Genomic DNA, 27006 nt, shown 5'->3' on the forward strand with positions numbered 1-27006 from the left:
ACATTGCCTGAATCATGTATGCTTTCAATTTTCGAATTTAAATACGAATTCCATGTAAACATTTTAATAATTGCTATGTAATTATATCACGGCCTGCGGAAGAGAACGATTTCTTAAAAGAAATTGCTAAAGCTAGTCCTTTGCTGTAGCATATCAGCAGGGCCAGGACCTGTTACCGAGACTTCGTTATATGCTTTGGTAACGGCTGAATTTTCTCTACAGAAAGACAGTGTTATTTTGACGTCCGGTAGAAGGCGTTTCTTTTCGGAGTTCAGACGCAGTTACTCTACACTAGCGGCTTTTATAGCTCGCAAGTTTGGAGCACACGCAGCTTGCGAAGAGCACGCTGAGGCTTCAACATCATGTACGTCACTGTCGTCGTAATCTAGCTTTATGTATCCTGTCGCGGAATTTTTCTTAGCAATGATTTCTCGATTATCAAAACCTGGTTCTTAACGATATTCTTACCGTGCGATGTGAATGGTGTGGTGTATTACACTTCGTAAATCATCGTAGAATTTCCGTTTGAGTTGATATATTTCATTTATTAGTAGTGATAGGTTCGGCGATTTCGAATGTCAGGGTGCCTTTAATTTTGAATTGGAAGTTCTTTTCGAAAAGCTGAATTCTTAGATTCCTTTCCACCCGTTTTTCCTAGTGATATTATATATAAATGTAATCGAAAAATCGTAGGCTTATGGCTTGAAAATTTTGAATTTGGGCACATGCATGTTATCGAGTACTTTTTATTCGAAAAAAATTCTTGCACTGCACGTTAGTTTTCAAGATGTAATGCTACCAAAATTCACCCTAAGCTCGAAATATCTTGGATTTCATTTTTCAACAAAAGATGGTCGTGTAATTTATTCTTAGTGCGCTGCAAACTAGCCACATTTATACTGCTGCCTCACTAGCAGAAAAAATGCCACTAAGCCTAACTTCTGTGACGCACGCATTCGATGACTTATTTTCAGCGATGCGACTGAAAAGGCATTTCAAGGTTTTTTCTTCTCCAATTCAACGCTTCCTAAAAAAATTCCCGTCACTCAGGAAAGACTTACATATATTTTAATTTCAGAAACTTGAACAGCTTGATACTGAGCTGGGAGATCGCTTCTTTTGGAAATTCTATAAGGTTCACGCAAAAATTTCTCAGGGAGAAAATATCCCTCAGGTTATTTCGACCTGAAGATCTTGGAAATAGAACACACTCGAGTGAGTGGGAAAAGTGGAAATTGTTTGACTCACATTCTAGCTTTTATTTATTTCCATATTTTGTTTTCAAAAGCTGATTTCTTTTGAACTCATTTACCAAAATTGAAATTTGCAAATCGTTTTCTTGGCACCACGAGTAAAGCGAACCAGTGCAATTAAACCAAAATTTTTCATAGCAATGTTATTTACTTCTTTCCACGTGTGTCGGAAATCGTTGTAAGCGATGAGTTTAAGCAATTTAACTTGGAATGTATATAAAACTCTGATATTATAGTTTCAAATCAATGTAAATGCCACATAAATACGTTGATTTTATACAGAAGCCAGTAATTCCTAGGCTATAAGGCCAAATTTAATTGACTTCTTTGCAGGTTTTCCTGGGTCACACCATCGCTTGCAATTTAATTTAATTCGACAGTCTCATCCGTCCAATAAATCCTAATTGTGGTTTCAAGGGCCTTAAATTCTACGGTATTGAAATTCTAGGCTTAGAAAGCAGATGTGCTTGTCAGGTTAGGCGTGATATTGTTCTCACATGACCTCGTGTCAAGGATGCTTCAATTTCATTTGCTACACCTGATAAAATTTATCTGTATAATTTCATGTTTTCGTAGTCTTTTTGTGGCGTAAAAGGCTGAATTGAAACAAACACCGAATGAGAGTGGGCCCAAGTGGCCATTTAGAGTGAATGAGACCGGCCAAATAAGTGATGATCATCAACCTAACACAAATATCGTAAAAAATATATAAAGCCAAACTTTTCATATGAAAAATTTTTAATCCCATCTCATCCATCCACGTCTTTCGATTTCGGGCGTGAGACCGTGTTTTCGTAAACCCATTGTGAATCTTCTTGAATGTAACCTGTGAAAGCTTGCTTGTTTGAACATTTTCTAGGGTTTATTCGTCTTCATTACGAAGCAATGGCGCGTGTATATTATGCCTTGCTGGACAGGCACTCTAATCAAGCAGAAGGTGGGGCCGTGGGTCGCTGCTCGGGGAGACGCCGCGGTGCAAATGCTTTGTTTTCTCTTCAGATTGTGATTGTTGTTTGTGATAACGTGGCTTCGTGATTGCATCGCTCGCCAACTGAGACGATTAACGACATGGTTAGGTGCTGTATTGTTTGTTTTGCAAGGCACGGGAGTTCATTGGAAAATTATATATGAATGACAAGGCGCTATATAGGTGTTATTATGTAACTAATATTTTTTTTTTATTCCTGTGTAACGAAGGAATGGACTTCGGTTTTGTTGACAAAATAACTGATCATGATTTACAAAAAATTCAACTTCTGATAAGCTCATCATTTACATAATCATTATATATTATCTACAATTATTATATTATATAGTCAGATATGATCATTATCAGATACTATGTCTACAACCACAAGCATCTAAGATTGGATGTAAGATGTAAACGAATAGCAAATGCAAATTTTCTAATAATCAATTTAATAATGTTTGATGATTACAATTTCAACGAAATCACACTGCAGGTTGTAATTAGAATCTACAATAATGAATTTAATTAAGAGAACGACGCCTCCGAATTACTAATTGAATGCGGCACATCGTATTGGCCATTAGATTTGCCTCGTAGATTTCTGCGTGATGAAGTGGTTTAGGGACGGTGTGTTTGGCGGAGCTTGACCTTGCTGCGATAAATTTCCTCTGGCTTCCTCGCAGGCTGCAAGTTCATCAAATAAAAGGTTCATTTGATGATGTCGGACATAGAGTGCTTGGCATCTGGACAAGACTACACGCAACCAATCATCGTCACCACGCTCCTGGCTTTTACTGTAAACATTGTTGGTCTCAAGTCTGCTTCCCGCCATGGGAAGTTGCTGTACAACTCTGCAGGGACTTGTTTTGGGACAATCAGGTCGCCATATGCCTCGATGGCCTTGAGCACTGAGATGGCATTGAACCCTCAACGCTGGTCGTCGGCTAGTCAGAAAATACTGGACGACCTCCTGGAGCAACTTCAGAACAATATATCAGCGATAGTGCAGTGTAATGCCTTTAAAGGAAAGGTTAAAAATATTTTATCGCAAATATCAATACAATGTTGAGTTTATTAAAAATAGTTAGAATATATACAGTATTTACACCGTTTGCTGTTTTTTTGAAGAGCGGCGTTATAAAGCTTAAGAAATAACATCAATATGCTTCTCAACAAAATTTCAGTAAGACGAGAACAATGCATTTTTTAGGAACTTAAAATGCGTCGTTGGCCAATAAATCTGGTAATAAAGAGAATAATAAAAAAAACTTTTATTTTCCCTTGGTTCATCTCCAGTAATCTCAGCAACTTCACATGAGAAGGTAGCATGGACTTGCTTCTTCCGTCTGATAAGTTTATCGTTTCCAAAAATAAAAAACCTCTATATCGGCTTTTATTTTCTGTTGAACCATGCGCAGCATTCTGAGCAGCTCACTCGGATTCTGTGGTAGCCAGCCGTCTCTCGTGGAAGGGAAGAAAAGAAGAATTGTCTTTAACTTCGGACTGGGGAGAGGCCGCCATTAGGATCAAGACATAACGCTGACCACCTGTACATTACCTTACGGTTATCAATGTTGAAAAGGATAACAGGGAGGAAAATTTATTCAAACACACAGGCAAATATGTTACACTATCATGTTGATGAGCACGTAGAGGCTGATGGCAATTATAGTGCACACGCAGATTTGTTCACGTCTGTGTGTTTGCAGGGCAGACTGTAACAAGTGTGTTGAAACAAGCCGGATCATTTTAATGTATGGAATGCAATCCATTAAGTATGCCGCCAACTATTGAACAAGAGGATGTTTACTAGGAATCGGCAGGAAAATTTTTGACCACACCTGTTTTGACCTGATAATTGTTATTTGCACGTATTATTTTCAATGCTTGGCCTTTCAGATATAATCAGTTGCGCATCAACCTAATTTGATGTTTAGGGTATTATGGGGCAAAGGGACCACTGTGGGTCATGGGCCCATACCCGGTTTCTCGCTAAGTATGGCGGATATTGGTCCGGGTTCTCTTCCGCCGGTCGACAGTTTCACTGGGATGAAGCGTACGGATTTACGTTTTGCTAAGAGTTTGCGTTAATAAGTTACTCGTGAATAACTGTTTTAGCCCAGATAAATGTTTTTTTGCTGCTAAATAAAACTGTTTTCGATTACTGTATATAAAACTTTTGAAATTACTGGGAATCACATTTTGAAAGTATTATTTATAGGGATAATTTTGAGTTCAAGTTAAGGCTATTAGCTTATAAAATAAAATGTTGACACGATATAAATTGAAATGATACCTAGTGGGGCAACGGGCCCATGCATGTCACGGGGCAAAGCGCTCATAGTGGGCTCAATACCCCTCGCTGAAGTCTTGTGTTATACATCATTAGATTAGTCTCAATGAGCTTTTCAAAACCATGACTAACTTTTTTGAACTACAAATTACACTTCATATTGTATGATTTTTTTTATTTGCCGCCTCAAGGCAGCAGGTTCTAGTTTATAGTTATGCGTATTTATGACCCCGTATCGAGTTATTGGTGCATGCCTTGCCAAAAGTTGATTTCAGCCAACACCAATGAGCCAAAAGTTGATGAGTTTTTATGTTGTTGGCTGAAATCACGATAAAGTACGAATTTCTTACATATCTGGATTATGGGCGAAACTGGAACGAAATTTTTCCTGATCATGTATATATACTATTTCTAGTCAAGGATACATTTTTCATGTCATGGATGAATTTTTTATGGTAAGGATATATTTTTCAAATAGAGGATATATATCTTTATGTCAAAGAAATATTTTTTAAGCTAAGGATATGATTTTTTAGGTTGTCAATAAAGGAATGAATGTTATTTTTATTACATTTTTCTTATTTTGAACTGTAATTTGTTGTCTTAACTTTTTTAACAAAAATATGCAATTGTGGTAAAGGGACCAGAGGATGGGCGCCTTGCCCCAAGCCCATGAGCCCATTGCCCCAGGGGTGGGGAAATGGGCCCATTTTGACACTTTTTACAAAATAGTGTTTCATTAAAAATTGAATATCTCTATAGGCGACTAATTCACATGATACAATCCTCATTAGTTGTAACATTAAGCAAACCAAAAACCACCTCGTATCAATTAAAACTTCATCAAAAATTGCATTTAAATAAACGGGGTGGGCCCGCTGCCCCATGTTACCGTATCGTTCTACTTTCTTGAGGTGAATTAAAAACTTTGACCCACTTAATTCATTATTTTCATTTATTAATTCATTATTTTGCAACAAATTCATTATTTGTTCCCCCCTTTTCACCATCTACTAGGGTTGAGTTATAATTTTCAACTGCATCAATGGTGGGCTTTAACACATAAATTTAAATTAATCTCACGGACTTTTCCAATAAATATCTATTCAATAGTTCCTGCCATTACATTTTTAGTACATTGATGCAATTTCGCATGCATGTAACATGTCCCATGTGTTGCTCAGGTTCCTGACGAACCAGTTCGAGGAATCCTACACACCCACACTGGAGGACTTCCACCGCAAGCTCTACCGCATACGAGGCGACGTGTACCAGCTCGACATCCTAGACCCGTCCGGCAACCATCCTTTCCCCGCCACCCGACGCCTCGCCTTCCTTACTGGTGGGATTAATTTCTAATTTAGATAAAGGCGTGTGAAGTAATAATTCCGGAGGATAAATTTCTCCTCGCCAAGGCCTACAAATAAAGCCAAGATAATTGTAGCGTGAAACCCGCTGTGGATCTTGGATTAAATGGATTTATGTTGGAGGTGCACGACGTGTTCAGGAATGCATTGCATGACGAAATAACGATATTAAATTTATTCAGCTGGGATTTAAGATACCGATTATAGGTCTCACAAACATAGAACATTTTTGTTAGGGCAATATTTTTGGCACAGAGTGTTTCTTAATGCTCATTTCCGATCAAAATTTCTCATCAATACTAAATACAGTAACATGGGTTAGAAAAATTTTCGGCATTTTGAGTGTCACAGGTTTATAAGTTGATAAAACTAGTATATGAGCGAGATTAGTGAAAATTTTCGAAGGATGACAACAAACGACTTATAGTAGCACGCTTTTGCAGTGATAGGTGAGGAGCCTCCTTTTAACAATGCTACCTCAATAATTAAGCTCCTGCAATCCTAACTTTTTCTTTATAAAACGAGGACTTGCAATCGGTTTTCTCGAGGACGCTTCGATTAGGCTTGGAGTGCTGCCAAGTGACCATTTTTATCCTTGTCTTGCTGCCACGCTTCCAGCCGTGATTCTGTTTCGACTTACGTCGGCCACTTCTGTGATTCTTTCACCAGCAGATCTGATGTTTTGAAATTCAAAGGTATATGCCAATATAAAGTGTGTATAACATAAAATAAGTTTGAGTCATAAAATAAGTGTAACTAAATTATGAATCAACAATGTTTTTTTTTTCACTGAAACTTAGTTCTGGAGAAAACTTTGTATTTGAATAGTGGTTTTAAGGAAAATTCAATGCTCGTCCTGTTTTTCTGTCTCGTCTGAAATTTTTGTTGAAAGATACTGCTGAGGAATGATATTAGATATTTTTGAGCACAAATCACGTATGAATTATAGATTTATACACGTGCGATTAGACCAGAGAATGTTCCTGATTGAGATTTTCAGCGAGCCGATCAGTTCTTTCCTCAGGTGGCGTTGGTATCGATTCAGATTTTCCCCAGTCAGGTTCCAGGGAGTAATTTTAATTTAATAAATTATAAACTGCAGAGAGAAAATAATTCGCATAAAATATATTTTACCTTAAGGTTAGCTACAGTCGACTGGGTCCACAGTCTGGACGCCTGCCAGCAGCGACTCACGCAGGGTTCGTGCCGACCGACCTTGTGCGATTTCGTCTCCAACTCCCGAGCAGAGTGATGACGAAGCCTGACGAATTCAGGGTCACTAAAAGTTTTTCGGAGAGGGCAAATTTTGTTAATTTGCTCGGCAAATTTAATCTAAATACAAATGGGTATTGATCCATTGATTTTAAGGATTCAGCAATATTTTCGAGTTTTAGGCCAAGGAACCCTATACTTCAAATTTTTTTTTACGAGTAGCTGTAATTGATATTCATGGTAATTAATTTGTTCGACTAGTAATAAATTTTCTCGGACAGAGCTTGGATAGTAACAATTTAAAAAAAATACAAAATCACCTGTAATAAATTTTTTGAGTGAAGCAGAACTAGTAATGTTATCGAATACTGTCGACTAAATTACAAATTACAATCGTAGATTGGATAAGTAATATAATGTGCACTACTGGCGAAAACTCTCTACGTACAAACCTCACGTGAAAAGACCTACTCTTAGTCATAAGATTCAAAGCGAATAAATCTATTCATAATTAATCGATGTACAATCAACAATAATCGAATAGTGTTCGCAAAAAAAAAAACACAAAATTGAATAACCCACTAACGGTTTTTTCAGAGCTCATCATGGCCATTATGATCATCTTTGTCTATAACGATTACCGTGAGCACTTACGATCGCATTTTAAATTAGGATTACCGTTACGATCGCATTATAAATTAGGATTACCGTTACGATCGCATTAAATATTAGGATTACAGGTACGATCGCGTTATAAATTAGGATTACCGTCACGATCGCGTTATAAATTAGGATTACCGTCACGATCGATTTATAAATTAGGATTACCGTTACGATCGCATTATAAATTAGAATTACCGTTACAATCACATTATAAATTAGGATTACAGTTACGATATCATTATAAATTAGGATTACCGTTACGATCGCATTAAAAATTATTATTACCGTTACGATCGCATTATAAATTACGATTACCGTTACGATCGCATTATAAATTAGGATTACCGTTACGATCGCAGTATAATTTACGATTACCGTTACGATCGCATTAAAAATTTACATTACTGTTACGGCCGCGTTATAAATTAGAATTACCGTTACGATCGCATTATAAATTTGGATTACCATCAGGACTTGCGGTGGCCGTGAAAACGTTTGCGAGCACAGACCTCGGGAACTGTGACCTCGGCCATAATCAATATCGGGTCCGAGGGAAGCGTTGTCCTCATGACGCCCCGGCAGCTCATTCCCCTCTCGTGGTGACGCTGCTTTTTCCTCATTGACACTCAGGCTTGAATTATCGGTGGCTGATCGTCGGCCATTCTAATGTATGCCTATGAGACACGTAAAGAACTCGTTTACGATCAGGCTCAGGATTTTTTTAAAGAAGATGTGCGTAATAAGAAAAAAAGTTATTATTACGATAGCTTGTAAATGAAGCGGCAATGGCAAGATTATGCTTCATTTAGAAATTTGCTTAAAGGAGGGATGCATTTTCAACTTTTTATATCTGCCATTTTAATTAAAATACATACACTTTTGTAATGCATTATAAATTCATGGTCTGAACATAAACATTCAATCAGTGCACTGACGAAAAATAAATAAAATTAATTTGCGCCGCTAAACCCAAAATAATCGCAGCTAATGGATTGCTGGGTTTTAGTATCAGTTCGAGATGTGATCTCATTGGATATTACTAATTAATCATATACGTGTATCTAGGTAATGCATGTGTTCCTTGCAGCCGTCATTGCATAGTCATGACGGCTCCTGAGAACGTCACGGTCCAGTACATCTCCGCTCCTATCGAGCGGCCGTGGCTGGCTGCAATATGCAAGCTCCCTATTCCCTTCAATGAATTTCTTAACTAGAATAATAGACTGGCTTCATCATATTGCTTTCTGATCGAAGCACAATACCGGCTGGCATCTTGTTTCCACTTCTGACATGCCTCGGACAGATGCATGTTACATGCGTCACTGATCAGAGATGCCGAAATAACGTCCAAGGGATATTGCAAATTCATCAGATGAAAAGGAAATTGCATTGTTGATTAATGGTAAACTATCGGCCAATTTCAAGAACCAGACATTGCCTTTCATTGTTCCGTGGCCTCACTCGGCGCAGTTCGGTAATATAAGTACGTATTCGCATAGATTTCATTTAAGAAACCATAGATAATATATGGATGCCATAATTACCAGTATAGATACTACAGATAATATTAAATATTTGCTACTGTTGCGATGCCAAATTTTTCTCTAGGAAAAGAGAGTCAGTTCTGATTTCCATGATACCAAACCTACATGATAACCTCTTTTAAAACCTACAGATAAACGCCCTCAAAAATACAAAATCCCTCCTATCAACAATGTTTCGAATGGACACAAAATCCCTCCTAGTATGAACAATGTTTCGAATTCATGAACTTCCTACTAGATTCAGAGTCTGTTTGGTCTAGGAGTCATTGAGAGCAGCGAGCATAGGCGTAGCTAGTGCCCATGTTAGCTGCTTCCTCGTGCATGAGGCCAGGCAAGATGCAGCATTAGGAAGCTAATGGCATCTTATGACGTCAAGACAAGAGTCTCCATCAGCTGACAGCCAAGGTCGTTCTTTTCTTTCTTTCTTCTTCGTTTCTTGCCGCATCTTCTGTTCAGATTTAGATCAATTCTGACCTTCACTGGAAGCTCTTAAGAGGACGTTGAGGGAATATCAGAAGCCAAAGTCAACCACTGAGGTCGATCAAAATGATTCGTTCACGTATGATTATATATTTAACCGTAGAGGCTGCTCACTTTATACAGTTGGCAGGTTTTATGACCAGCAGGTTAACACGTCGCTGCTTTGGAGGGAGTGCGGTTTATGGCCATTATGGAACTGGCCATCCATGCATCAGCAGCAGATGAGGCATAGTGTGATACTATCCATGATGAAAAACCATTACAGGGTGCCCAAGGGAGGCTTCAAAAGGGCTTGTAAATAAGCTGTTTAAAATAAGCTCTATTTATGTTGATAGTAAAATTTATCATCTGAGGTTGAATTCAAACTACTGAGAAATTAGGAAAAAACCTGTTTTCCTCTGGTTGTACTTGCAAGCTGAGTGACAAGTCTCAATTGGTAGGTGAAATCCACGGGTTATACATAAAGATGTGATGTATGCATATTTGTCATTCATTTTTATTCGCGATCGTCAGAGTTTAGATTCTTGCATATTTATTATCCTTTATGTTTGGATCGTCTTGTTGACAGCTTTGCTTACAATTTGCATCAAATTAAGTAAATCTTGCATGAGCATTGGGTATGACGCAATAACTCGGTGTCAGTTAACTTTTGCTTTATGGAGCGCATTACATTACTATATTCATTTGATTGTGGATTTTTTTTTCAAAATTAAGGATGCCGCACTGCCTAATGATTGATGTAGCGTTCTCTACCTAATCCAAAGATTAAGTTGATGCATTCATCACTAGCTAAACTAATGTAAAAATTTATGCAGTCCGCGTCACCGAATACATTAATTTAGGTGATGCAGTCTACATTGCCTAATTCGATGATTAAGTTGATGATATTTACGCTGCCTAATTCGATGATTAAATTGATGCAATATATGCAAGCAATCTATCTACTTCATCATCTATAGCTTGAGTATTTTTGATCGCTGTTAATTAACTCGTGTCAGTTGAATACAAGCAAAACCTCTTTTCCAGAAAATAGAGATTGAAAACAACTTTTATTGAGTGAAGAATTGCAAGAACGCCGGCCTTAATTCCGTTCTTACTTAAACATTGATTTTATTTTTTGTAATTGATGCGGAGGTAAATAAAGTAATATATACGAGAACAAACTAAAAAACTTTCCTTAATAATTTTTCAAGCAATACTTCCGCCTCGACGGCTGAATAGTTTATTTATTGCTGAATTGATGGAAATGCGTTAATATTCATGACGTGCCTCAGCAGAGGTGAACATTAGAGCAGTGCTTCGATGCAGCTAAAATTTGATGCGTTAGAACAATAATTGCTGATAATGATGACAAGTTTCTCTAATATTAGTGATAGGCACTTATAATAAAAAATTATTGATTCGGGTAGGCATAGCATCATGTAGTATAGGTGATTTCTGTTCTCAACATTTATAAACTGATTTGGCGCGATGAAACCTATAGACATACTTGTAAATGGACCTGAACACTTAGCGTCAATCCCAGCGTTAGGTTTCATTGTTAATTTGTTAAATTGCGTAATGCATTTCATTTCTACTAAACTTTTAAATAAGAAAACTTACAGAGTTTCCTGTAAATTTAGAATGTTTTCTCTTTGTTTCATAAGCAATTCTGTAAAATAATAATTATTGGCATTTATTTTTAGTTTTAAAATTATTTTACTTGAAGTAGTTACTGTCACGAACTGCACTTACGCATAAACCTGTTAACGTAAGAGAACTTCAGACTGGCAATGTTTGCTGAGGTGTCTGAGACGAGGGTTTCCGCCATCGTTTCCATTACGATTCTTTCTTTCTTTGTCGAATTGAAGAATATTTAAGCATAAATGTTTGCCTAACTCTGCTGGTGGATAATCGGGGAGCTGCAGGCTTGCTACTCTTACATGGATAAGTCTGGTGTTTCGTTTTCTATTTTGTAACTTGCATGATAAAATGCAGTCATAGATAAATCTATTGCTGTTCTTGCATGTAAGTGCGGATAAATGGGATGAGTCGAACACACTTCGGATAATAATATGCTCTCTGAAGTTTCGACTCAAAAATGTCGTCAGGATTATGAGCGAAAATTGAGAGGCTTTTTCTTTCCTAAAGTTTAAAAAAAGATGGCATGTGTTGTTCAAAATGCATGAATATTGAGGATTGGCTTGCTTACTTCCGATGGAGCATATGATTACTTTTTGTAGCTTCTTAATTACCAAACTCACGCTAAAATTTTGATGACATTCGACTTCGATCATCGAAAGCAACGGCGTATATTGAGCTTTGACGTTTTATATCTTCGATCACGTCGCATGATAGATTTATTTATATTTGAAGTATTCTCTTTCTTTGTCAACAAATAATAAGTGCATTTTTACCGGCATTAGGCGTCAATAATTACTACTTGGCACGAGATTTTCGTATTATGTTGGAGCATCCCATGTTTTAAATGAATTCAATATTAAAATGAATTTTATAGTCCTGAAACCTTTCGAGTAACTGAAATTAATAAAACGATGAATGAACAGGAAATAAAAATATTTCAAACATTTGATAATAAAGATAACCTGTAGTGGTTATTGCATCAAGAACGAATACTCAGAATGAATTTTATTATCTAAAAATGTGGATTAAAAATGAAATTATGCATGCTTATTTTATTATTTATTCATTTTTATTAAAATGCATCTTGGTATCTATTTCCAAACGCGAATCATAGGCACAAAATTTGACGTTATCAGAAGACATGCGTGCACCAAAGCGTCGGATAATTGCCGCTGTATTGACTCATCGCTAGAATCCGATACGATAAATGCTTTAATTAGAGACTGTGTTCCATTGACAATGAACTTGCAAGGTCAGCCCCACATTCTGTGTCGTGTCTTCTGGTAGGACGTCTTTCTGCGTGCTTCTGTGCAGTAAAGCTTTGGTGATCACGCGAGGGTTGCTGCTTATTGTTCCCTATAGCTTGCCTCTCTGTCTCTAAGGTAAGGTTTTTTAATTACTGGGCGTCTATTTCTCTCTCACTGATCCAGTTGACTCGCACTGATCTAAAATCCTGCAATAATCGAACCAAGCTCAGGAGACAGAGTTAGCGATCAACACTCTGCATTGTAGAGGATCACTAAATTTACATTTATTCCTTATATAAGCGGGAGTTGGAGCTGCTAAAAACGTAATATCATTCACTCGAAACTAGCGCAGTTTTTCAAACGGTGTTATCAAGAGTTCAGATTGTTTGTTGACCTCGTGATGAGGTTCAGCTTGCCCCTCTGCATCTCATTATTAATTGTCATGATCAGTAATAGTGAACAAGGTGCAGCACAAATTTATGACTTAGCGAAGCAGAGCAGTCATGCACTTCTTCACGTCTCCGAAGTAGAAATGGTTTAAAAGTTGCAAAGCTTCTTAGTTGAAATCCTCTTTGCATTACATTCATGAAGTGAATATTGAATCGGGAAGCAATACACAATTCAGGTTGCGAGGGCCTGAAGTTTAAATACCTTGCTTCTTTTATATTGCTACGCAGGCGGGACATTTTTGCGGTACAACGAGCGATGAATTATTCACTGAAACAACATTCCGAGCGTCCTCAAAATTCATATGGGAGATGAAAATGTCAATTTAGTATGAGAATAATTGTGTGCTGCAGACATTGCTAAAAAACGAATGGTCGAATAACTACAATCTAGTATAAAAGAAATTGAGTTTCAATATTTTCTACAATCCATATGTAAAATCAATCATGTGACCCGTGCAATTCATGTGAGAAAACTAAATCGGATTTATCCGCAACGTGGTGACAGAAACTCACACGCTTCTCCAGATGGCATTACTCTCAATATTTTGATAGGCTCATGAAGAAATATCACATTCTAATGCCAAAAGCTATCTTTAAACTTTAAAAGGTCATACTAAGAAAAGTTTTCCTGTCACGACCGAAAAAATAGATCAGGCCTTGTTTCTTCGTTCTCGTTATTGTTGCAGCTCTCTTTTAATTGGTGACACAATCGAAATTCTCATTCAGATACGTAAGTCCACCGGTCGCTAAAAGGGATGTTGAGGTGCAGGAGGTGACTGCGTGCGTGACTGGGCACGATCGCACTTAACATCGCATGGCAGTCGCGCATGTAGCCTGAGAGTGCCGCCCAATGAATATCGTGATTGTTGCTGTGCTAGAGCATCATTGAGGTGCTTCAGACCTCCCTGATGCTACGATCGTTGCTGTGCTAGAGCATCATTGAGGTGCTTCAGACCTCCCTGATGCTACGATCGTTGCTGTGCTAGAGCATCATTGAGGCGCTTCAGACCTCCCTGATACTATGATCGTTGCTGTGCTAGAGCATCATTGAAGCGCTTCAGACCTCCCTGATACTACGATCGTTGCTGTGCTAGAGCATCATTGAGGCGCTTCATACCTCTCTCACCACTGTTAGAAAGTAACGACCACATTTACAGATGAGCTCTTATTCCCAGCTCAGTAGGCATGCGGATTTGAGGACTTATCTCATTGAAATTAGATCATATATAATCATAACATGAAATTAGCAACGTTTCTAGGGTTATATGTATTTATTAGATAGATCCAAAAGATCCACTTGAAACCATTTTAAAACCACTTGATGAATCTTTCATAGATCAGCAGAAGTGTTAGACAATTGTTGACTTTTATGAAACTTCGAGGCTTCTTTTTTCTGTTTATTTTTTACTGCATGTTTTAATCTCATTTAAGGATGGGAATCTGCTGGAAGAGATCACCAACTCCATACGAGGAAATGCCGCTAAATTGACTTCATTCCTGCATTCCTCTTCTACTTGGTTCTGTTCCACGTGTTCTTGGCTGCGTGTGATGACAATAGACCGAAATACGTGTGTTCAGCCAGGCAAAAGGCGGCACGCTAGTCCTGCTCGATCGATGCTTAACTTGACCCTGGAAACAAACGACTAAAACATACACTAAACCTAGACACCGACCTCAGTCAAGGTCTCACAGCAGCCGCGGAATTCAGGTTGTTGCCGCCCTTGATCATTTAACTGTTATCGCACGATCTTCAAGACTCGAGCTGAGACTTGGAATCTTAGCCCTAAAATACGGCTTATATGTTAAGCCGTCTAGGCAATAGCCGTGAATGATCGCAGCTAAGCTCAAATGTACACCAGTGATCTTTAAGGCTGGTATTGAGAACACATCGATAAAATGAATCTTGGTCCCTCAGTGGTCTCGCAAGTAAAGGTCAGGTTGCTTTACTCCTTTATGCGTGATTGATTTTCTCAATAAGAGTCGAGACCAAGTTGTGCGAGTTACGCTTCATAAAAATACGTCCCTTTCTCTATAGGAGCCAACTTTCAGTAATTGTTCAACACCTTTCATTAACCCATAGTTGTGTTTTAAATCCAGGAGTATAGACAATTTTGACTCAAGTCACAAACCAAAAGCTTGATTTATCTATCCATGTCTATTTTAGCTTTAATTAGTTTTTTAATTTCTGCAGTTACCTCATGATTGTGTAAAAATCTTCAAGGCAAAAGTTGGATGAAATTATTAATCGCAATAATATTCCCTAAGTACGCGTTATTCGTACGTCCATTGTACGCGCTCACAAAATTCTAGCCCAGACAAAGCCATTTAAGGCTTGCAATTCGTCGCTTTCCAAATATTGCCTGCATTGCACCAGTTCAATAGGGTGACGATCAGTGGCCATTTATATCTTAGTAAACACGACTGCAATTAAGTTTCAGTTTGATGCAATAGTCATGAATAATGGAGAAGGCTTTGCGACCTCGTGCATGTAAATGACTTCACATGACTACATTATTTCTTACTTCTCATGGTGAAATGTCACGAGATGATCTCATCAGTGAAATTAAAATACAAAAATGATTCATAGATAGTCCTACTATAAGACTGCGAGTGACTATTCTTATCACTTAATTTGGTTACTGTTTTAATTGAAAAGTCTTTACCAAATTTTGCTTCGTAAAAGCAAGTTAATTTTCAGCATAAAAAACGATTGTTGAAAATAAATTATTTATTGGCGAGGAGTTTACTAACGGAAATACCCGAATGTGTGAGGATCCGAAACGACCCACGATCTCATTGAATGCGATGTTGACAATTTGCAGGGAATGCAGATTGTCTCGGACGAGGTTGGCCATGATGAGATACGTGAACCGTTCTTTTGAAGCTCAAAAAGATTTTTATAATATACCGTTAAAATTGTGATAAAAATTAGAGAATGTCTGGCATTGGGCATCAAAGCGGATTAAACATGAGAAAACTTGTAATTGTAAAATTGCAATTGAAGACAACAAGCATAACTATTCTAGATAGAAAATAGTCATAAACCCAGGGCATTTGTATACTGGGCTTGACTCACATCATTGGGAGTCTGGATTGCTTTAAAGGTCCAATTTTATTACGTGTTGTGGGATGGACTGTATGTTACAACCTGTTGTTGTTTGTTGGTCTGGAAAAATTTGATTGGAAGGGGAGATTCTGGCTATCGAATGCGGCTAAATTAAAAGGTTGAAGGATAGAATGAGTTTGCAAGCAAAAGCCTCAACGGAACCAATCTTCAAATTAACTTTTACAAACCAGCACAAAAGCGGACGTTTATAAATTGTAAGTCGAAGCAAGCTTTCGCGAATAAAAGCGAAGGAACGATTTCCATAATTACAAGTTCGAATTCAATCAAATTATAACCAGCGCATTTCATATCTATCTTAAGCGCTCGTAAATTTTAAACTACCACCAGCTCATTTTCTGCCTTCCTCCCTTGCGTTGAGCTTCTTGTCTCCGCCCAGTAGCCGATGGTTGCATCGTTGTCTCTCTCCGTTCCACAAATAATTTTTTGCGGAAATCGTTGTAACGCGTCCATTCACTTTTCATGATGGTTATTTGTCGAAGATGGTGAGTTGCATGCGAATCCGGTTTATTACAGGATTTCGAAACGTGTCTTCTCGAAAGTCAAACATAGCAAATCCCAAAAATGTTACCATTACTCTTGACTAATTGTTTCCATTCGGAGAAAATATATAATTAGAGTTCATGGTTGTGCTTCGTGCGGGATTTCTTATATTTCATGTTGTTGGATGATCGAAGTACCTGTGAGTTTAGTGAAGCAATTGGTTGATTTCATTTAACTTCACTTTCCCCTTGGATTTGACAACTATTGTTCTGAAAAACGTTGCGAAAAAATTGCGCTAGATTGTAGAATTTCGTGGATCACAAAGTTTTATAATTTTTAAGACCAATTTCATGATTAGTTTATTCATCGTTTCTCACGTATTTTTGTGTTGTGATCCAAGAAGGCCATTTTTTATAAAGAGAATTGCTTGTATGAAAAATGCGGATGGATCTGCAGGTGGTATTCTATGCGTTTTTATTTCTTATATTGTACTGGCAATTGTATTTTTTATGTTTTTGAATTATGATGGTTAGTCACCGCAACTTCTTCGATGAAAATATCGCAATTTACTTGTCATTTCTTTCTTTTTAAATTGATCGATGTGCTAAAACTGCTCTAGCATACTCTTGATAATATATATACGAAACATTAGAATCCAATTACAGACAGCACAGCTCTTTGAACTTTTGAAGTTAGGAGTGTGCAATGATAATACATACGAGCAATGTTCACTTATAACTTTGCAGTCACTTTTGCCAGTTGTTTATCATGTTGAATCTATCTTGTTTATTGGTTGTTCTTCAATTCATACTTAAAAAGGATTTCCATGCATGGAAATTCTTTCAATATCTGTAAAACGATACGTTTCGGTTTAGTTTATACAAGCAGCATCCGACCCGTGAAACCGCGCCCAACGGCCAGGAAATGGCGAGCAAAATCCATCGATCGATCTCCAGAGGTCCTGTGAGGAAATCCTTTCAGCAGCGCAGTGTTGATGTAGTAAATCCACGCCCTGACAACGGACGAGGCGTTCTTTCGTTACGTCCGTTCGTTACAGACGAGTAAATCCACGCCCAGATAACGGGCGAGGCATTCCTAGCAGTTGTGCAGTGTTGATAATTAAATCCGAACACAGCTAACGGGCAAGCCACCTTTTCATTATGTTTCACCAACACTAGCACTATGTTTCACCTCCACGCGCTGGTCTCCTCCACACGCTAGTTTCCCACTTCAGACTCTGTCACACGCTGGTCTCCCTCACACGCCGGTCTCCTCCACATCACAGATTATTTCCACATGGCAGATTGTTCTCCTGATACTAAGATTTCAATATTATTTGAAACAGTGAACTAGTTGTAATATAAATCATGTGCGGTGTTCATGATCCAGGTCTAGATCCCGAAATTACTGTAATTTCTACGAAGTTATTACTTACTACTTCTGTAGGTTCCCTGTTGCTTCAGTTTTTCAAAAGTTTAAACTCTAAAAGCAAGGGGGGCTAATTTCGAATATCTGGGTAACTTTAGAATTAAATAAGCATGTGTGAATTTATCTGTCATTTATAATTTATATGTTTGATAATTTGACACGGGGAAAAGTATATTTTAGTACTAGTTTTCTCAGTGTATCCAACTTCTTGCCGTCTCCTTTATCTTGCGCTTCCATGGCTTGTAATAGTTTATGGCCGCAGCCATACATGGCTTCCAGCCTGTGCACGCGCTGTATAGAAAGTCGCCGCCTCACAGCCATAAAGCACTCAGGCTAATTGTGTGCCTGGGTAGTTGTGTGCAGATATATGAGCAGCTATACAGCTGCTTCAATATACTTTCTGCTATATAGCTGCCCACTAGCATGTGATGGAGTTTGTCGGGCCCAATGAACCTTACGACTCAAGAATTACTCTACCCTTCTTCCTCGAGAGCAGGAAATGCGACTGTGTCTTCCCCATACGATAAAAGAATGTTCATATGATCAATTCTTACGTTAGAACCGTAACAAAAATTTGTACAGTGATGAATATAATACATCGATTAACTGTAAGATTTATGTCGTCTTTAAATAGAGTTGAATACTGAGGCACATAGTATAATATAATTCCGGAGAGAAAGAAATAGAGACGCGCCAGATGATTTTATAATGACTTCGGAATGAGGTGAAGTGGTCCGCCGCTCATTGCTTTATCTATTCAAAGCGTATGCTTGTATTAAATGCAACTGCTTTTCAATGCCGTGTTTATAAATTCGATTTGGTTTCGAGTCAATTCTAAAAAATTTTTTAGATATCGTCTATATTTGTGCGGAACTTGGTAGTGGCTGAGTCAAATGAGGAGAAGTAAGCAGTGATATCTTGATGGAAATTGTGAAAAAAGAGTTGAATTCTCAAAAAATAATTGTCATTTTCAACAGTGACATTCATTTTTGATTCATTGACAAGGTGCATTGGAAGCAAACATTTTTATGCACATAAATCGTTGTAATTTTACAGCGAGTACATTTTTCGATTTTTTACCTTTAAATGATGGGCGAAAAAAAAATCAACTAAGTTAGGCAACGAACATTGCCCACACAACTACTAATGACTTTTCGTTTCATCATCTTTTAGTACTTATTTTCGTACACGTACAGTGGACCATATTTTTGCCATCGAAGGCAGTGTCGTATATCCGTGAAGGCTAATGCACTCTTTCCTCGTAAGCCGTGCAATGAATCGATGAGCCTCGTAGCAGGCTTAATATGGCTTGTCCATCCAGAGCTGCCGCTTCTGAACCCATCACAACTTCGTTTCTCAACACCCTGCCGTACTTCACTGTAAGCACGGCACTATTCTTCTGCTGGTTTTATGTCCTATGCTCCAGATTCTTTGACTTTATTATTCTGAACATTACCTGAGAGCAGCATTTTTTAAACATACTAAATCATTTACGGGGGACACTTTTCGCGAACACATTTGTACAAAACTAAACTGCCAGCATATGATACGCAAATATTCTAACATTTATTCCTATCTTCAATATGACGTGCAATTTTACAGCATTTGCTCTTCCCAATTATGGCGACCAAGAATCAATAGGAAATTTTTCCAATGTGCACCTCGTCCCAAAGGTATTTTATCGCCTTGCAATAAACTCAGTGCGGGGCTTCAGACGTTCCCTTGCTGGAATTGACGCTCAATCTTCGCGAGTTTGGCGGTTTACAAATTGCCTAGCATTCAAAAATGCGACCATTTTCCTCGAGTCCTGCCCTCGGTTCTCGTGCACCTAACGCCCTCGTATGTCTTCGAGGACTCGCACCAAGTTCATGCCCAGAATGTGACGCCGCCGTCTCAAGGCCAAAGTTAAATTATGTGCATATATTAAAGGAAAGAAAATGGGAATGATAACTTGCCTGGGAACAGAATTCTATTAAAGCGACGCAAAAGGACTCAATATGTTATCAAGCGATCCGTTTTTAAGAACCAATTGTCGAAACCATCAACTTGCACGACATCCAGTTCGTACGAGTTAACGTTAAAGCTTTGCTTCCAACGAATTTATTTTTACATTTGGAAGGAACGTACAGTAATTTTTCAGAACATTTCAAAGTAATTTGAGCAGTTGATTAAAATAAATTACTTATCCCTTCATTAACGAATGATATCGTGAATTACTGCACAGCTAGAATCTTTTAATGGATTATAAGTCCAGTATACGCAACGTTATTGCGTCACTTGCTAACATAAATAGATCATAGTAGGGCAACATAACGCCATTTATTTTATCTCAAAGCACGTACTCGTTTTACTCGTTCAAATGCCATCAATGTTTAATACGATAATATTATGCCTTTATAACAATTATTAACCGTACAAATGACATTGATATTTATTACGATAATATTTTTTATTACTCGTAAAACTCGTAAAAGTATTACTGGGTACTCCGAAACCAGTGAAATTAATTTGTAAACGACTTTTAGAAGCGAATAATTTAATTTTTCTAGTGTGCTAGTATCTGCATTGACCGACTACAACCTCTTGGTTTAATGTTCAAAGAATTTAAATGAACGAATTTTGTGTCATCGTTAATCCGTCAGGCCACCACTTTTAACAGAGTTAAGTAAACCTGCTGAATAAGATTTTGCTCCTAAATTAGCAGCCATCCTGCGATGTTTCGAGGATGCTGTAATCAGGTCATTGCTTCCTCCTCCTCTGGGTGGACTCGCCGTATTTCGTCTCTTGTGGTATTTTTCATCTTATTATTTCTAGACGGCAGACGTGATCATTAGTGCAGCTGCCTGGAGGTGTGGACAGCCAGGCAATTTATGAAGAGCTCTGGGCGTTGCAATTGATCCCTATGGGAGGCTCGCCTCCTTAGCGTTCCTGAGGGACGGAAGAAGCGTTTATGTGTTCATGACCTGTGCATTGTGCAATTGTATTTAAACAATAATGGTCGAAATAGTGAAAAATTAATGAAAATAGAATTAATAATATTAGGTTTTCGGTGTAGGTCAAAATCTACTTCAGGTTTTTTACATAAATGATTTCTCTATGTTATGTTCTTTAATAATTGGAACAAAATCGTTCATGTTACATCGTATTATTTGCTAGAAATTATTTCACCTCATGCCTGCTCCACTGGATTGATTCTTCTCTCTAAATTTTCGTAGTCGTTGTTATATTTCGCTTGATTGAAGAGCCATTTATATTACAGCTAATTTTGGACTTTCACACCACTGAATTGTAATAACTTTCAATAATTCAAAATTACTTGTGAATAATATTTTGAAAAATATATCTAATTTCTCAAATTGTTGTATTCTATCTGTCAGGGGCATGATGTTTATACTTGACCTCAGAATTTGACGTGTGCCTCGCTAGCTACATATATATATTAATAAAGTGATATTAGTCAATAATGGATTTGCAAATAGAACAATTGACAAGGAAATTTCAAAGCTTCGATCGAACCAAAACAGACGCAACCATGAACCAGAGACTGACGCAAACGTCACAACCATCTACTATGAGAACCAAATGACCAGCGGTTATAAAGCAGATGAACGGATCCTTCATTCTATCGTTCACAACAACATCGTGAACGTAACTAATAATAAAATTAAACTGCTGATTTATTACAAAAACAAGAAAATACAGAATCTTGTAATGAACAATAACCCCTGCAACTGTCTCTTATACACATCTAGATGTGTATAAGATGCAGGTTCAAGGGAGTAATATCACTTTATTAACGACGTTTCGAATGTAACAACATTCATTTTCAAGTTACAGGAAGCATTGAATACAGAAATTTTGATGGAAATAAGTACATGATACACGTAAATAGGATACAACACGAAAATTTGGAACCATGAAAATAATTCCAAAACAATCTCAAAACCTAAAAAATCAGGTAGTTATGAGATGATAGATGAGTCCAATCCGCAAAAAAGGGCTTCAGCTATCGTCGGTTGGATTATGTCGGGCCACCGCAAGATGACGATGTTGGTGGGCTCCTCCAGCACAGTGCAGGTGACAGTCTCGTTGAGATTGACGTTGTCGAGAGTGCCACGGGGCCCATTGATTTCACTGCGGATCTTGAGATGAAGTTGCTTGATTGCGATGCTTTGAGACCTGGTCTGGTTGCGAGCTTGTCTCAGGTGGCAGGATAAACGGCTGCTCAAAGTCGAAGTGGTTACCCCAATTACTCCAATGCAGCCAAAATAATGAAGAAGTCTACAACCTTCTTTGAAGCAAAATTTATTGATTACACCAGATTCTTGAAGAACTCCCGCTCGTTTGAAGTGACCGTTGCTGCGTATTGTTCGGGGTTTGACGTTGTTGTCAAGGTTGTCACGGAGCCAGTTTAATTCATTGCGGATCGTGAGATGAAGTTGCTCGATTGTGATACTTAGAGACCTGGTTTGATTGAGAGCTTGTCTCAGGTGGCAGGATAAACGGCTGCTCAATGTCGCAGTGGTTACGCCAAGAAATCCAATGCAGTCAAAATAATGAAGAAGTCTACAACCTTCTTTGAAGCAAAATTTCCTGACTACACCAGACTCCTGAAGAATTCCTGCTCTTTTGAAGTGTCCGCTGCTGCGTATAGTCCGGGGTTTGACGTTGTTGCCCTTGGATTACCATATATATATATATATCGATGCATAGCGCCGTCGGTTGAGCGCACAAAGATCGTGACGGATGTCGAGCTCGAGCGATGACCTTTTCAATCCTGAGGGATTTGGTGACACTCACAACCCTAAGTTTTTTCTTAGTCTCGTCGCAGATTCGGTGCTGCGTAGCTGTCCTGACATCGCCAAACTCAACCAGGATTCGAAATAGAATAGATTATTTCTGCACTCGCTTAGCATAAATTAGAATTATTTCTATGGGAGGCTTTTACGCAAGTCGCTTTCTAACAACTTTTATACTCCAAATATATTTCATCTAAAAATTATTTTTGATACAGTTCAGTTTCCAGCAACAAAATTTTCTCTAGCGTAAGCGACTCCTGCAAAAGCAAACGATCTGCCATCTTGCAGATATTAACAGCAAAATCCCCAATTAGTTTCACAGTGACACAATAATTGACCAATAATTGAGTTGTTCTCGTGGTGCACGTATTTGAACCAAATTAATTCATATGATTCATCACTGGTTTATTCGCCTAATCGATAGAAGCAAGTACATCAATTGAATATTATATTAAAGGTGATAAAGTTTGGCTTCTTTCACTTGGGCGCGTCTACCCCGAGTATCACTAACGCAATATCAGGCTACAATAATCCTCGTCAGGCGGCTTCACTAGTGTCTGCTGGCCGCGCCTATGAATACATAGACGCTTTTACTCTCATCCTTAATAAATTGCCTTCCATAGAGATGATCTGAAATCGTTCATCGATGTATTTTGCCATCCTATCTACGCTGGTATCTTTTCGTTATGAGCGTCGAGCAGATAAAATTCCTTGTAAGTTGCTATCTTTATTTCCTCGCACGTTGATTATTTTATCAACGATCATTTTCCATGTACAGGAGATCTGTTCGTGCTGGTGTTCAGCGTGGACAGCGCGGAGTCGTGGGACGAAGTTCTGCGCCTTCGTCAGGAGATCCTGGAGACGAAGCGCAACGTGCTGACGCAGCATCAGCAGCAGCTGGGGGACTCCATGGGCGTGCTGGCGGGTGTGGCAGGAGTCGCGGCCGCCGCGGGTGGCAGGAAAAAGGATCTGCTCCCTAGAGTTCCTATTGTCATCGCCGGCAACAAGTGCGACATTGGTAGTAGGTGAGCTTATCCGTTCTGCCTGTCTCATGCAGAGCTTGCCGTCTCTTTGGCAACTTTATTCATGAGTAACTTATTTATTATTACACGAAATATAAAATTGCTTGAATATTTTTGAACAATTATTCGCAAAATCTATTTATTTAAGCACGATTATTAGCTAGACTAGTTAATTTCAGTACGATTATTAGTTAGATCTATTCGTTTACACGCAAAAACTGACAAAACCTAATTATTTACGCACTTTTATGGGCTAATTCGATTCATATATGCTTGAATCGTGCCTCGGATGTGTTTCTCCAGCTAACTTGTTCACAGAAATACACTCCTCGTCTGTTATACGTGACACAAGCTTTAGTTAATCAATACTTCAGTCTGATTAACTGTCAGCATGCCTCTTTTCTGCCAGAAAATAATAATAACTCAACTCATATTCAAATGAGTTGCGGACGAGCAGGCGAACGACTTAAGACATAAATCGAGACCATAAAGAAGTCAAGCCGACAGCTAATAAACGTTAGCTTATATGTTTAAAATTGGTGTGGGTAATTGCGACACATTTCAGAAGCTGGAAAAATGTCCAATCTTTTTGCTACGAAATTATTATATGGCACTGAAGCGCTGACATTTTTTATTACGAAATATTATTATTAAAATGGCTCCCTTCGAGTTTGACCAATTCCCTGTTACAGAGCCAGTCATTAAAATATGACCATCGTAAAAACTGAAAAATTTTACGACCTACCAGATATATCGCTGATATTTTAAGTAAATTTTTTCTGCGTTTGTTGAACGTCAAATCTGAAAAAAATGAATGATGAGTATTTCATTGCATTGAAGTACTGAACTTTTTGAACAATATATTTAAATGGCTCCACAAGTTATCATGATGAAAATTATTTTTCTTTAATTCGGATAAATTTCAGACACGCATGAAACTAATTGACCAAGTACCACTGTGTTTGTCGCGAAAAGTTGTACGTAGTATTCACATAGGAGAAAATTAAGAGAAAGAGTTGTCTCATTTCTAGTCAATTTATTATTTCCTTTTTTAATTGGCGTCTTGATAACAGCATATGATTAGGTATATTCACTCTAACCTATTTCCATACGAAATATTTTGAGCGGTATAGTGATTTTTAACTCAGCCAGGATGATGCGGGAGCTGCTTGAGTCAACATTTCCTGGAGTCGTTTTAGAATTATCATGTTGTTTGCAGTGCGAGACTAGATGATATCGCTAGATATTGTTTACAGTGAGAGACTAGATGATATCGCTTCATATGATTCTCCTGGTCTGGGAAAAGTTTCTGTGTCGACGAGCGTATATTGGTTGTACACTACGTCATGGCGAGCGCATGGTATCGGCTTCTTCTGTCACAGAAGTATGATGTTCAACAATCAGGTGACAATCGACAATCAGGTACATCAGGTGTAAGTGTGCTCTTTTTTACATTGAAATGGTTTAGTTTGCATTACGATTATTTTCGTTCTGGTGTTCGTTGTTAACGTTATCATCTCTCATAAATTCTCATCATAATTGGCAGTTTAGCTTTAAACAGTTTCTTGTTTCATTTAATTCTTAAATGATAGAAATATTCTGTACGCTGCCAGCTAGTAAACTGTACGAGGCGAGGGCAGTGTTGTGATACTGACATGAGAACATGCGTACCTTCAATCGAAATTGTGTCGTTAGTAATTTTCACGAGTCACTGGCTTGCCAAATATACATCGTATTCTGTCAGAATCGCTTATATAAATTTAACGGCCGCAAGCTCGAGACTCGCTCCATCTTGAAATACTCGTATTTCTAATCGTAACTTATCTTTGTAAACTTATTGTCAGAATTATTTTGTTCCAACTGTAAATGATACACTTTAGTTAAATATTCGATTTAAAACTGAATAATTTCTGAAGTCTAATGCAAAACTTTAGCAACACAACAGCAGCCATTGTTACCACAATAATTCTAAATTTCTGGTTCTGCAGCTGATAGTCATTTGGCTTCTGCTATCACCGAGAAGCATTTATAGTGCGGCGCTCCCTTTCGCTAATCTTAATTTTGCACAACGAATTTTTTCGCGTTGAACTGCAATCAGTGATGGAACAGATGGTCGATGCGGACACTTCCAGCCAATGCCTTATAATTTCTACCATCATTTCCGCTCATCCCATTTTTTTTCTCTTTTTATGCGCCAATCTTGACGCGATTTATTGCCGGACCACAAGATGTGATTAGCGCCATGGCAATAAGTTAGCAATAGATTTTTATTTGTCAAGCGTGCACGGGTGTTTTATATTGCGTTGCTCTGCATTGCTGAAACTGATTCAGGGACAGCATCGTAATGGGGTAACTGCTACTTAAAAGCTAGTCTGATTATATGGTTTCGTCTGGTGTTTTTTTATAATAAATTGCGAATAAAATTCGAAGCCTCACATTTCTTTATGATTTTGAATGTGAAAATGTCGTCTCGATTATTGTAATAATAAAACTAGCTCTGGTGTAAGGGTCACAGTAATAGAAATTTGAAAGTTTCACCGCCAGTATGCTTTATAATTACTACTAGTATTCATCTCTTTAATTCATTCCCCAACCCGCAAGCATTTCGCCCTACTTTGTCATCACTATTTACCGTAATTTATAAAGAATTCTTCAAGCGGTATTCACTATTTTTAATCCTATTATCTACCTAATCTAACAACTTGGAGATTTCCGCGCCTAAGTTTTAGATTCAATGTTATGGAAATAAATAAATTGTGATGAAGGACAGTAAATTATCCGTGACCTGTGATACCAGGGATAGAACATGCAGGGTTTTCAAACTATGCAGTGCGCAGGTTCCTCTCTAAGTAAAGCCTGCATCAGAAGCTGCGGGCGCGGAGCCGCAATACCGCATGCCGTCATTCATTATCTTATTTGCAGGCTTAACTAATGAATTAGCCTTTTAATTTGCATATGATAGGCCGCGTGCGTTCAGGAATTATGATGGGTGGAATGTAGTTTATATTGCGAATCAAAATGGAAATTAAATATCTATAACGGGTTGAAA

General features: G+C 38.0%; 1 protein-coding gene across 1 annotated transcript in view; it reads left to right on the forward strand.

Moving 5' to 3' along the window:
• Positions 1-27006, forward strand: part of LOC108668293 — a 49942-nt gene that overhangs the window by 12909 nt on the left and 10027 nt on the right. Inside the window, exons 2-3 of the mRNA XM_047884114.1 lie at positions 5701-5858; positions 23714-23960. Coding sequence (XP_047740070.1) covers positions 5701-5858; positions 23714-23960 — 405 coding nt within the window. The remainder of the gene's footprint in view (positions 1-5700; positions 5859-23713; positions 23961-27006) is intronic.

This window comes from Hyalella azteca, unplaced genomic scaffold (assembly GCF_000764305.2).
Source record: "Hyalella azteca isolate HAZT.00-mixed unplaced genomic scaffold, Hazt_2.0.2 contig14641, whole genome shotgun sequence".
NCBI lineage: Eukaryota > Metazoa > Arthropoda > Malacostraca > Amphipoda > Hyalellidae > Hyalella > Hyalella azteca.